The following is a 14,327-nucleotide window of genomic DNA, read 5'->3' as shown; positions in this document are numbered from 1 at the left end:
TTAAAAGACTACAGTGCTTTATAAGGGACTATAATACTGATAAACCATTAAGGATGAAACTTCACTCTTAAATTTGAAACCTCTTTAGAAAACGTTTTGTAAATACCTGATAGCACATAATGCAAATCCAATTATAGTGTTGTCCAGATACTGCGTGTGGGAAAAATTGGTCAGCAGCTGTGAAATCCATTTTTGCTTGTCGCATCCACTGTCTAGCTTCAGCTACCGATGGAACCTTTTCATCTCTTGTTTGCTGTCTTGTTCCTCTTGACCTATTCCCTTGACTGCTTCTGTAATAACTATCTTCCCATGTATCATATTCCCATCGTCCAAAATCTGACCAAAACGTCGAGTGACTTCCTGCATACCTGCCGGAATTGTCATCTGAATAATGTCTAAAATTCGAATAGAATTTTGATCTGCTTCTGTCATTTGAATGATAACTCTTGAAATTTTCATAGAAGTTAGATCTCGAGCTTGACGAATCTGAAGTTTTGTCACTGTCAATATCTTCTCCTCTTTCCAGTTGCAAAACAATTTTCCGTAAATATTTGAATACTTCTGTTGCTTTTTTTTCGTTACCATGGTTTTTATCAGGATGCCATTTTTTATACAACCTTTTGATAACCTTTCGTCTTTCGTCTTCGGGTAGTGTCCAAGCTGCCTTGACTTGCTCTTTAACCTCTTTTAAAATATCATCAAGAGGTCGCTCATCTTTTTCTGTACCGGAAATCTCTACAAACTCTTCAAGTTCTTTTGACGCACTTGGTTCTTGTCCGTTAAATTGGTTACCATCTGCGTTTTTACGATTAAACTTGAATAAGTCATAAGCTTTCCTTTGTTCAATATTGCCATTTCCAACATCCACTTCGTACATGCAAAGAGTGTTTCCCAGAATAGTATTTGACGTATCACTCTCTAACTTTTTGACAATAATGGCGTAAATGTAAACTGCAGGAACAAACTTTCGATTGGTTACAGTTTCCTCGCTTATTAAGAGAGCTACATATTCTCCGATGGTGAAATTTGTAAAGCTACTGTCAAGAAAACTATGTCGATTTTGATTGACAACGGTACCAGCTGGAGGAAACAAATTATCATGTGAATTACAAGCAAATTTGTATTCTAGTATACCCGCTTCGTCCAATGCTTTTGATATGCTACTTGGTTTGTCAATCCGTGTTAAGATCTTCATTAAGAGACCATTGGTGTCCTCAAAGCGATCGTCAGTGCATTTTTTTAAGGCTTGCCCTACTGAATCATAGTTGTCGACCAACCATTGTTGTAGACTCTTTTCTTTGAAAGCACAATACAGAACATGCTCATTATTCGTTTCATTACACTTCATCTTGAAAAAACATGATTTTTCGCTATGTCCTACTGTTTTGCCTTTGAACACTAATCTGAGTAAAATGGATTCTACCTGTACTATTCTTAAACATCTAATACCATTAACTAGCTGTTCGACCTGATCCTGATTAATATTTATCTGATTTGCTCGAAGATGCTGCTTGCAGTATTGGACGTATATTCTAACAACACCTTCTGTAAACTGATGAGACGTAAAGAAATCTTTTAACCCATTTCCTCGCCCATCTTGTACTCTTACTAGATTGTCGGCAGAAAGTTCTTTAGATATCGTATCAGATAAAATGTTAGGTTGCATCTTTTCAGGTAACTTTTTAAGTCTTTCTGATATACTTCCTTGAATAAAAATGCCAAGTTGACTGAATTCCATAACATATGGCATTCCGATTTCGGATCCAATTTTTTCTTCGAAGTCCTTGTTGTCAGAAAGAACAAGCGTTTTTGCATTTTGCAGTGTTTGTAGGCGAGTTAACAAGAACAGAGTATCCATCTTCTTCAACGTTTCTGTATCAGCATTGCTGACATCCAAAAGATGTTTTAGTAGCTGTTGAGAAGCCATTCGTACTATCTTGAGCTCGTTAATGTTTAGATGTTCCTCTCCAACTTCCGAATGTAGACATTCGAGTACTCTCACGTAGTTACAGACGGACGTACTAGTTGTCATACCAAGAAGCTGAAATAATTTGAAGAATTCCCCATATTCATCTGGAACTCGCATAAGATATGGTCTGATTTCAGTTTCGTTGTTACTATCGAAAGATTTTACAGTCCTATCACATGTGACAAACATCTTTGAATCTTGTATAAAAACCACTGGTGTTTTGCTGAGATTCTTCAGACATTCAGAATGTTTATTCATTTTACTTTTGAGAAATTTGTAAATTTTCTTCATCATGTCTTGAATGTAACCTACACGAGAATCCTCAATAAGGTTTAGATCTGCCATTGTATATAATGCATCACATATGTTTTGTACATGTTCCATTACTCTTTCAATTGGTGGCTCATTGTGAATACCTAACTGACTCTGTATTTCTTTTTGTTTCTTGTCTAAGTTTGCTCTGTCTCGATAAGGGTCAGCTTCTTGAGGAAGAATGGAACAAGTAGTCCATGCCAAATAAGCTACAGATTGTGGCACAGAATCACGGAAACATATTAGCTCTCTATCTTTCTGTTTGTAAATTTTGTTTTGCCAATCTTCAGCTTTATATGGGAGTAAGAATCTTATTGTACTTATGTTCCGTAAAACACCTTCACTAGCTACATTTTCACGAGACAAGATATGACCAACGAGCGTCTTTGATTTATTTCGGACTTCTTCAGTGATTCCATTCTGTGCTAAACCTTCTACTAAGCGTGCAAAGTCGACGATCATTTCAGGAGTTACTTTGAATTTAATGTCAGCAATCTTGAGGAATTCATCCCATTGTTTGTCTGAGAACGGTGGAGCTGGAAATTGATCAGGGCTACACATCAATTTCATTACATCATTAAATGGGCTCTTAAAATGTGACGCTTTGAATAATTTCCCGTTTGTAGCTTGTACAAATGCAGTTTGTTTCAAAACTGCTATCAGTTTGTTTTGCTTCTTGCTAAATGTTTGACCTAGAGATACCGACAATAGTTTGTCACGAATAAATTTTACATGACTTAGATGGTATTTTTGTGGCAAACAGTCAAACTTTGGTAATAAAAAGTTAGAATACACATCTATAGCCTCGTATTTCTCTGTTGTGAATCCCAGCCTTATATAAAGACTTTTCAAATGTTGTGTGGACTTCAGTAATATTGTTCCAGTTTTTGATGCCCAATCCTTCAATCCATCAGTAACAATATCTTTAGATACATACTGATCCAGTATCAGCACCTTGGAAGTTGTATTTAAGCTAACTTTCTGACCACTTATTGTGACATGAAGCGGCAATTCTTTTATTTTACTCAGCAAATCGTCTTCATTTGCGTCTTTTAGAATCTCGTCTAAGTTTTGAGAAATAAATTCCAGTATCCCCAAACTATCCTTAGACCTTATGGTTCTATCTTTAAGGTCATTTCTGTATTCATGAAGGTAGCACAATAGAGCTTGTGGGTTTTCAAACGAAACTACAAGTTTGTGGAGTATGCTTTTTGGTTGACTAATAAAGTTCTCATCAAGACATGGCAATGCAAGACGCTCAAGGGCAGTTTCAATTGGTCCCTTAAAAGATTGTAAATCTAAAACAACTTTAGCTTTGCAAACTGGAAACAGAACATCAAACCTGTGGCCTTCGTTTGATGTACTATCCGACTGTCTACAAGGAACTAAACACCATGCTTGAAGTGGACCTAATATTTTTTCAGATTCATCTGGCTTTGGTGAAGCAATAAGGTGCGACTGAACTGTTACAGAATCAATGTAAGTCCAGACATTTTCTAACCAGTTTTTATTTGGAATATCATCATTTTCAGCGTTCCAAGAAACGACAGTTTCTTGTGTTTTGTATTTTCTTGCTGCTAAAGTATTTGGCAGAACTGAGGCAAATGCTTGTAAATCAAAATGTATTAGACAATGCATAGATATCGATGGTGTAAGAAGAGGATAAAGATCGTTGTGAATAAATCGATGGTTGGATTCCGGAACAATACTATTGAAGCGCGACCAATATATAGGTCTTTCATGCTTAAATGCTCTAAGAATTCCATCAGCAGTCACACAAAGCGGCAAGTCCTCTAATTCATCGTTGAATGTATCACTGCCTTGGCAATATTTGATGCATTTTTTTACATTAACCATATTTTGGAATACTGTTTCATTCACCATTTTGTCTACTGCCTTCAGCTGACAAGAACCATCTTCTGCTGAATTGTAAGACTTCAGAAAAAGAAGAACGAAAGTAGGTGATATTGCTTTGATTTCAATTTCGGCCTGCTTTAAACCACGTAATACGTGTTTAGGAAAACTCAGAAGTTTGATTCCCAATCTTTTAAACATATGTACTAAATCCGAATGATCATTTGGTGATTTTTTCTTGGATTTTTCTTTTAAGTTTTTCACCCGATCTGATATGCCACTGCTCATATCGCCAGCTGTTTCAAATGATTCTTGCTCTTCCAAAGAATTGTACACACACGGAAATGACGTTTTGCGACATGCCAACGGAACAAACTGCACTATGGCATCGTCTTGACATATTGATGTCATGAAGGGAAAAAGAGGAATTTCATGTAAAAAAATCCACCGGTAAAAACTACAAACAATCAAACGGATGTAATCACTCTTTGCTTCTCCAAAATTTGGTAAATAGCTATGAAATAAATTTAGCTTCCTGTTGAGCTGACGTTTTTTATCAGGTCTGCCTGTTTGGAGATCCAATTCATCCCTCATTTTCAGCAACGCTAACGCATAAGATGGTGCTATTATGTCATTTATCAAATGATTATTCCATGCTGAACGGTAACCTTTTTCTTCATCTGTCCACAAATTCCTTCTAGCTTCGTGCTCTAACGCAAAATGTCCATTCACGTGAATTGGAAGTCCTGTTTCAAGTGGAAGTGGCAAAAAGCAGAATATTCGTCCACGAGTCATGATGTTCGTGGTTATAGATTGTATCGGCACGGCTACACCTCCTCGTGGAAGTAAACCTAGATCTCCGTTTTGGTACGCATCCTGTATACTCTGTGGACAAGATGTGCTCAATGAAAATCCCAATCGTCTAACTATCAGCCATTTATTCTTTTCCCCTAAACTATCATTTATGTCAGCAATGTAATTTATTTCGTCTGGAATCAGGCAATCAAGAGTTTTGTTCTCACGAAGTAAGCATGAATTTTTTTCAATCTTTTCATAAAATTTTAGGCGATCTTCTTCATCCGGTTTAGATAGATTCATCTGAACTGAATACATCTCTACTAACTCGCCGTCAGATATTTCGGAAAATTTAATGGTCTTAACGCTATTTACAAAAAGGAGCATAGTTGACATTTCATGCTTAAAATTTCTTAAAAGGTCATTAGCAAACTCTTTGGTAATTTCATTCTTCGATATTTGAGAATTTTCAGTGAATATCGCTGTTCTGAGTGGTAATCTAAATATAGTTCCTTGAGCTTTACTTTTCCCTTTCTTCTTCTTCTTTGTCATGAGCAAAGTATCATGATAACAATTAAAGACATTCGGGTGGTCTTCTCTCAAAATTTTTGTGTTGATATATTTTCTTCCAGGATTTCTACTTGTAGCTTTATCATCATAGTGACAATGTGGATCAAGCACACAAAGTATTTCTCCTGTTTCAACTTCGTCTCCACGTGTTAAGAAAGACGGTACATCAGTAAGATGGTAAACTGCATTGAATCCAACCCCATACTGTCCAGTCTTTGTTGGATCTTCTACTTTACTTCCTATTCCTAGATTTTGAATCCCCTTTAGATCCGCCTCTGAGAAATAACTGTCGTTGTAAACAAGTATGGCTGGTCCTTGTAGAGGTTTCCATTTCTCTGATAACAAATTTTCAGTAGGATAACTATTAAAATCAAGTACAATGTGAACTTCAGATGCTTTAGCATCGTCTGCATTTTGAAGTAATTCTTTCAGCACTCCGGCATCGCATGGATATCCTGTCAAAATTCTCTTGATTCTGGTTATTAATTCCTCATGCTGACCAAAGTCTTGTGAAAAAAGATCTCTCGAACATTCTTCTACTTTGAATTGACGCTTTGTACTGATTCCTAGAGCTAATGATATTTCATGTGATATACTGGCATGTGTAAAGTGCATATTTGCAGTTGAACGGACATTACCATCAATACAAACTCTATGTATGGGATAAAGAACTCCTGTTGTATCAGGAATGTAAAGATCCTTTACTGCACTTGCTGTCAATTTTTCTATCTGCATTGCCTCCACTAATACCTTAAGTAGCCGCACATACAATTTTACATGAGCGTCAGCCATTTTTGTCTCACCAAAACGACTCTTGTAGGACAAAAGTTCTGACAACACTCGTTCAGAGGAACATCTTTCCTCTATTTGCAGACAATCAATCAGTCCATTCATTGACTTTAGTTTGTTTGAATTCAATGTGTAGAAATGAGGACTGCAATCTTCTGTACTATGAACTACTACTTGGCTTGGTTTAACAAACATATCATTCAAAAGTAATATACGTTCATTTTTGTAACGTTCTGCAATTTCTGGGAAGCGTTTGCTACTGTCATTCTGGTATTTTAAGAACTGGTCATTAATGAACTTGTAAATTGTATACACTGTACTGTTTATAAGTTCCAAATTACCAGAAATAATTTCATTACAAGAAGCACTCTGACTTATCTCTAACAAATTTTCCATTGCAAGAATTGGTGCTACTTTTGGTCGGACACCTAACTTGATAAAATTTTGGCGATCAATATCTGTAGAAAAACAATTCTCATCTAGAACTGGTTGAATTGAGCACACGAGTTCCCTAATCGTGTGCATATACAGTAATTGTGGTTTTTCAAATCGCAGTTCAAACTTGTTGTGATTTTTAGTGTTACATATGTATTTAACTCCTTTCAAATCTTGTTCCCTTGAAACTTTGTCACGTCCCCATGACAAAAGCCAGTCATTTGATTTGATCTTAATTGGTAGGAACTGTATCGACTGAAGTTTTCTAAATAAGTCTGACTTCTTTTGGATTGAAGGTAGTTCTCTATTCAAATATTGAACAAATTGTGTGCATCGATCTAATCCACAATGTGAACATATGGCAGCAAGTGACTGTATTGAAACTGCTCTGTCAATAAGAAGTTCGTCAGAAAGTGTTGTTGTTGCCATACCCAACTTATTCAACGTCTTTAGTCGGCTATTCTTGCAGAACATATTCTCATCATCAATAACAAATCTCTCATCTTCATCTTTGAAAAGCCCTTTTAGCTCTCCTTTTCTGTCTATAAGTTCTGACGGACGTCTAAACAATCTATTTGGGGTTGTAGGAATACATCTGTGTTCTTTTAACATATCACTCATTTTACCAGAGGCATTGTCTAGTGCATGCAACATAAGCATATCTGTTGTGTGTTCATTCCAAACATTATCCTTCAAATGTGGAAATACTAGGTTTGAAAAAAAATCTATTCTATTCATTACTCTTTTCGCAACCACTTCTGCGCATCTTGCAGCTTTAAAACATTCCTGAATTTCCTTTGGTAATTTCATCATTTTAGTGTTGTCATCTTCTAGTAGCTTTACACAGACACTAAAAGCTTCTTCTGCAAACTCAGTTTTCATAATTTCATTATCTAGAAATTTACATGGGCCAATGTGAGTAATAGTGCTAGATCTTCGAAATACCTTTGTTCTTTTTCTTATATCTGATACTCTCTGATAAAATGACGTCTGCAGGTCTCCAATGCTGGTATCTGGTCCATACTGCACGGGCCACTGTTTGTAGTATGGTTCATTTTGATCGATGTTATAGTGAGGCAGGTTTTCCAGAAGTAAAATGTACGCATTGCATACAGCATCATTCATTAAAGCTTCATTCCAATCGTTATCAAAAGAATCTTTGTCATCAACAGCTTTATAGACAATATTCCTACGATCTGAAGTAACGGCAAAAGATCCATTTATATGAATTGGATAGTTGGTTTCAACTGGAAGAGGAAGGAAACAGAAAATATGACCTTTTTTGTAGAACCCATCTGGTAGATACTCTAGATTCAGCGTCTTAAATGTCCCGTTTTCCAATTTTGTAAGCGGACACGCTATACATGCCAATGGTATGACTCCCTTTTTAGAGGATTTCAATGCCATATCTTTACTTTTGTCAGTGCCAGTAGCCCATGCTGCAAACCACGGTGTTGTTGAAGAACTTGCCTCTATTTTGAAATCAGATAACTTGCCATGAGTTGTAATTGATATTTGAAATAATATACTCTTTTGGACTATTGGTATTTCTGTTGCATTTTCTTTCTTTTTAATTGAAAGAAATTCTGCCAAAGATTTTAGTATCGAAAATGTACTCTCTGAAGATACTTTGCTGATTGGTCTTTTAATCGACGGCTCTATATGTCTATGTACAGTGTACAAAAGGGTAGCATTTGCTGGATTTTGTTCTGTCCTTGGTAGATGATAGAATTCAACTTTAGACACGTTTTGTGTAAACAACAAAAGATTTCCTCCTGATTCCATCAATATTTTCATCAAGCTGATCATTTGCCTATGATCATATGGTACGTCACTGATCTCACTGACACCTGCTTGTTTTCTTGTTCTTAAAGGCAAGCGAAATAAAGTTCCATCAAATGAAATTTCGTCTTGCTCAACATTTAAATTACAACCGAATACTCCATTGTATGGCTCAAACTGAGAGTATTTCCTTTCTAAAATGTTTTTGTTCCGTTTGAAGTCAATTTTCAATCCCGGTTGCCTTTTACGCCTCAATGCATCTCCAAGATACTCATAGTGAGGATCAAATATTACCATTTGATTTCCTGTTACAAAACTTGGAACATCTGTTAAGTTGTAAACAGAGCAAAATCCGAGTCCAAATTTCCCGATCTTTGTTGTATCTGCTTCTTTTGTTGCACCATTGAGTTTTGTTATATTTTTCAAATCGTCAGTGGAAAATCTAGCATTATTATATGCCCAAAGTGATGGTCCCTGGCAATCAAACATATTTTTGTCCAATAATTTTCGACCATATTTTTCTCCATCACGTTCATCATACAAGAAACGCACCTCTGTTGCCCCAGCATCATCAGCGTTTTGAATTATTTCTTTTGGAACTGACAGACCATCTCTATAAGCATCCAGTAGAGTTTTGATTCTCCGAGTCAGAGGTTCACTTTGTCCCCATTCTTCCAATTGTTCCGTATCTTCAAGCAACGTGTCGGCTACAGAAGGAACACCGAATTTCGCAATAGCTTCACGAGGTACCATATGGTGCACAAAATCTCTTTCATCTCCATATATGTCATCATCATCCTCACAATAACTACATTCCTTTATAGGTTTCAATATAACTTTGCGCTCATCTCGTTGTTGAATTGGAAGCAAAACAGATTCAATATCAGCTTCATTAGCATCTTTCAAGATATTTAAAATGCTAACAACAAGAAGAAGATCTGTCTTTGCCTTCTGTACTGTTTCTCTACCTCTTTTATATTTATCTCGGATCATTGTTTGTACTCTGATTAATAACCTTGTATTTTGATCTTCTATACAATTCATTTTTCTAAAGAACTTTAGTAGAACTGGATCGTGGAACTCAGTAGGTAATGGGTACATATACGGGTGCAGGTAAATATCGTTCGGATCAGTCTGCAAATAAACTCTATCTGATGATTCAAATCCATGTCCTGTCCAAATCCATTTCTTAGAAGTTAAATGTTGAAAAGCATTCGTTGGCTCAGACCGAGAAGACAAAAACTTGTAGATGTCGTTTATAACGGGGAGAAGTTCTGGTTTATTTCTGTCTTCGTAACTTTTTGTAATAACAAGTAACTGATCGATCACATCAGTAGAACTCGGCTCTTTGTTCCAGCCAAATATGTCTACTAAATTGTCAGTAGTACTAGGGATCAAAATAGGTTTAACACTTCCTACCAATCTAGTATATTTACTGTTAATCAGATCGCAAGGTCGATAAAACATAGTTGTTGACGTCTCAGATAACCATTGCAATGATTTTGGAAAATTATCTTTTCTTGGACTTGGTGCAATAAATTCAATGTTTAAAAGTTGTTCAGACAGTTGCATGCCATCGACACTGCTATTGAGTAGCCCACTTGCTTTATGTAAAAGATGTAATAATTTGTCCGATCGTTGTTTCTCGTCTGAACATTTTGAATTTTCCTGTATGTGTTTTGCACAAGAAAGGATGTCTTCCGCTGTAATACAATGCCATGATTTTAAACCAAGTTTTCGAAGCAGTTGCAGACTAATCGGTAAGTTCTGGGTATCTGGTAATCTTTTATCGTCTAGTATTACCAGGCTTATAATTTCATCCTCCGGATCAAACAGTTGTGATGCTTTTTTCTTCTGACTAACTTTGTTGTTTACAAATTCTAAGTGTTTGGCTATACCCAGCATCTCTTCCTTTTTATGAAAGAGTGATAGATTGTTTAGAACATATTCGACCATTGTGTTCCTGTCATTGGAATCATATTCTTTTTCCAGATTCTTCAGAATTTCAATGATAACATCTTCTTTGCCAATGATTTCAGCTTGCAACAGCTTTGCAAGGTTTCTATATAAATGGTCAGAACAGTCTAGCGTTTCCCTGAAGTACCTTACTGGTAGATCATCAGATTCAGCAATCGTCTTCACTTGGTTTATCGACACAAATCGACATGAATTCTTCTCTTTAAACAGATTCAGATCAGACAGAAGGCTGATCAAACTATTGCTCATCTTTGAATAGTCCGAAATGTATACTACAAACTGCAATCTTTCAGTTTCTGTTACAGAGGAATTGAACTTGTTTACAAACTGTCTGGTATTTCCACATGTCTGGACATTTGCTATGGTTTTGAAAACATTTTCTACGGTTGGTAGATATACAAAGTTACGAATGTTCTTATGAGCCTCAATTTCAGCAGGAATTTCATCAAGGATAACAATGTCAAAATACCTCAAACAATTACACACATCAGGCGGGATATCACATGATCCATTTGACTTCAAAAGAAAGATGGTAGATATTTTGTATAACTCATGTGTTCTAGTGTCAGGAATCAAATGCATATGACTAAAATGACTCAAATCATATTGCTGAATGTAAGACCATACTTTCTTAATCCAGACCATTCCTACTGGTTCTGTCTGTCGCCACTGATAAGATCTGTTAGATGTCGCTCCTATGTATTTTGCTATGGATTCTTGAAGTAAGCTGGCGATATCACTCGGAGAGAGATCCTGAAGACGAACTAATTGGTAAAGACCTGAAAAATTACAAGTATATAAACAACACAATATTATGCTAGTTTGGGTATGGTCTTAATCAAAAGAGATATGATGTTTTGATACTCTGCCTAAATGTTGTTTTTGTTATGTTTACGCCTAATACATTTTGTTCAAGCTACAGGTTGTGCAAAGTAGACAAATTCTGTCAAGAAAATAGCTAATTTTTTTATTTATTTTTTTTTAAAACAGAAAACTAAATGAAAACATTTAAAACAAAAACGTGTTTACATAAAATTAAAATAAAAAGAAGGCCAGGGGTTTCCTTCTTGTTTTATTGCTGCATATGTTAACAAAACAGGTACAATTACTGTTTATTCTTATAAAATATAATCTAATAAAGTTTTTTTTTTATTTTTTCATATCTATGATATAATTTAATTTTTTCGTAAAACAAAATTAAGTATGCTAACTAACATTAGATAAAATCATAGTTTTTATCCATCCCAAATAGACGATACTTCACTTGAAGTGTGTAGTAATTTAAATGAGTTCATCTTCAATCTGTCAAAAAGTGTAACCCCAAAAAAATCCCATCAATGTATAACATTATTTAAATTGATTTTTTCTTTTTCTTGTTATAACAACGAATGGTAAACAATCATCAATTAGTCTAATAAAACCTTTACAGTACCTGTAACTTGCACCTTACGTGTTTCATAAAACTAAGGTAGCTAAGCACAGAAGTGTATCATCATATTTTAGTTGAGATGAAATAAAAAAACATTTATCTTTTGAAGGTTGAAGGATAATATAATCTTCAAAATGGGTTTGTACGAACAACATAATTGTATTTTGTATGTTTGATATGCTATTTGTTGTTTGGCTGACAGTATCCACATATCGACAAAATGTCGCGAAAGAAATTTGAATTCTATTTCATCACTTGGAAAAGGCAGTATCCAAAGGAATGAAAATGTGTACTTAGGTCCATCTTTTAATGAATAGTCTGAAATCAGCATCTTTTTTCAAATTCTCTGTAGCAACTAAATGCAGATTGTTGTCATGGATACACCACATCGATATGATGTTTCCAAAAAATGGTAGTAAATTCCTAACTGAGGTTTCTTTCTTTCTATCCTCAAATATATTCAAAATGCTGGTAAAGCTTGTCACTCAATGTCAATAGTTTCAAAAATTTAGGTTTTAGATGAACGTTTCGTGTAGAACTTAAGCTGGATACTAGTTTTTTTTTATTTACAGCGATACGTTGACCGCTACAATTTTTTTTTATGGATCAAGCATAAACTATTAGTCAAGTTTCGTTGTTTGGAAATCTCGTTAATATCATCTTGAAAGATAAACTGATAGTGTTTTTTCCGACGGCAAATTAAGGGCTTTTCAGTACAAAATAATAATAAAAAAAAAATTAGACTCTAATGAGCATGTGACGCTTAACTGCATCTTCGAAAACGGTTATTTTTTTAAGAAAATAAATCATAAGGGGAATAACTCAAATAAGAGTTTTAAAACTTACAACTTCAGTTATTTTGATATATTTGTAGATCTCATCTTGTTCGTCATTTTTTTTCTTCTTAACATTACTATTTTAACTATTATAGTTTTCAAAATGATAAGCAAAAAATATGAAAATTATCATTATAAACAAATTACTCTATTAGCAAGATTTTGGCCACTATGGCTTATTAGAGTTTTTTCTCTTACTGCTCGTTGTGCTTTAAAATGTTATATTTATTTATTACAGTTTTCAAGATAATACCAAATAAATGGGAATCGACGACGATTAACGTCGGACGCCAAGTTTTAAAAACAGCTTACTTGGTCTTAGGACAAGTGATCTAAAAATAGTTGAGAAAAGCTCACTACGCCGTTAGTAAAGGTGAGCTAAAGAGAAGAATAGGAAAAATCTCTTACCTTTCTTAGCCATTGTCAAAAATCTGTTGTAAATTCCCTCTTTCAGTTTAACTTCTACAAACTTCTCTTCTTGACCAGGAAACAACAATACCTCTTCTTTACATACAAATACATTGTTCGTTTGATTCTTATTGGTGAAGTTACAGAAGGTGTCGTTGTTCAAAGGTAGCAGATTTAATCCTAATAATCTTGAATAGTCGTCATCAGAAATCAAATAGTCTAAAAGGTTAATTTTCTCCTGGTTTGAAATGTTTTCGTATGAGGAATCTGATTTTAAGCAGGTGCTTACGAATTCTCTTGACAATGTTTGTACTTTGCTCGTTCTCTCTTTCAGAACAGCAACAATATGATCAGGAGCATCAACCAAAGCTATGTTGTACTTCTGCATTATATTGTATATTGTCTGTTTAACTTCTAAAATGTGAAATATAAACTTGGTCAGTTGGAGTTTCTTTGCCATTTACATGGATATTTTTCGATTTCTGCATTAAAAATACTACATTCATTTTCGGTTTTATTCATTAAGGTATAAACATGCTCGGCTGTGATGCATAATTTCGTAACTTTATAATCGCAACCGGCATTTAGGAGTTTTGGAATAGAACAAACAATATGATACACTGGTCGGCCAAAGACCGTGTATCATATTGAATAAGTAACATATTTTCTTAGATTTATTTTGTAACCCTGTTATATCACGTTAGAATGAATAGAATGTAGAGTTACTTGTTTCCTTTATTATGAACAAACAAGAGGCTTCTTTGGTCTATTTCTGCCATGTTGGTTGGCAAGCAGGGTCATCTGACATTTCTTTTAAACAAAATACCCTCAAAGTCATGATGATTATGGCCAAGTTTGGTTACATTGTCTCAGTTGTTTCTGAGGAGAAGACTTTTGTAAAAGATACAAATATTTACGAAAAATAGTTAGAACATTGACTTTTAAAGGCAATCAATTGACTATTTTGGTCGTTTGAGTTATTTGAATATCTTACTTTGCTGCACATCATTGCTGTTTACAATTTTTCTCTTTCTATCTAAGTGATATATTTTACATGTAACCTGTTGAACATTTTCATCAATTTTCAAATTTGCACTTAATGCGTTAGTTTCAGAGATTTCACAAAACAAAAATGTGTCCAAAGTACACGAATGCCCAAATCGCATTATCA

The 14,327-nt window shown here is 34.8% G+C and overlaps 1 protein-coding gene across 1 annotated transcript in view; it reads right to left on the bottom strand.

The window, feature by feature from the left end:
* Positions 1 to 14,327, bottom strand: part of LOC134714705 (sacsin-like) — a 32,689-nt gene that overhangs the window by 3,104 nt on the left and 15,258 nt on the right. Inside the window, exons 6-7 of the mRNA XM_063576207.1 lie at positions 13,157 to 13,570; positions 107 to 11,262 (exon numbers count right to left, since the gene is read on the bottom strand). Coding sequence (XP_063432277.1) covers positions 107 to 11,262; positions 13,157 to 13,570 — 11,570 coding nt within the window. The remainder of the gene's footprint in view (positions 1 to 106; positions 11,263 to 13,156; positions 13,571 to 14,327) is intronic.

Source organism: Mytilus trossulus, chromosome 4, assembly GCF_036588685.1.
Source record: "Mytilus trossulus isolate FHL-02 chromosome 4, PNRI_Mtr1.1.1.hap1, whole genome shotgun sequence".
In the NCBI taxonomy this organism is placed as follows: domain Eukaryota; kingdom Metazoa; phylum Mollusca; class Bivalvia; order Mytilida; family Mytilidae; genus Mytilus; species Mytilus trossulus.
The sequence above is the reverse complement of the archived record's forward strand: the minus strand, read 5'-3'. Positions and strand labels throughout refer to the sequence as shown.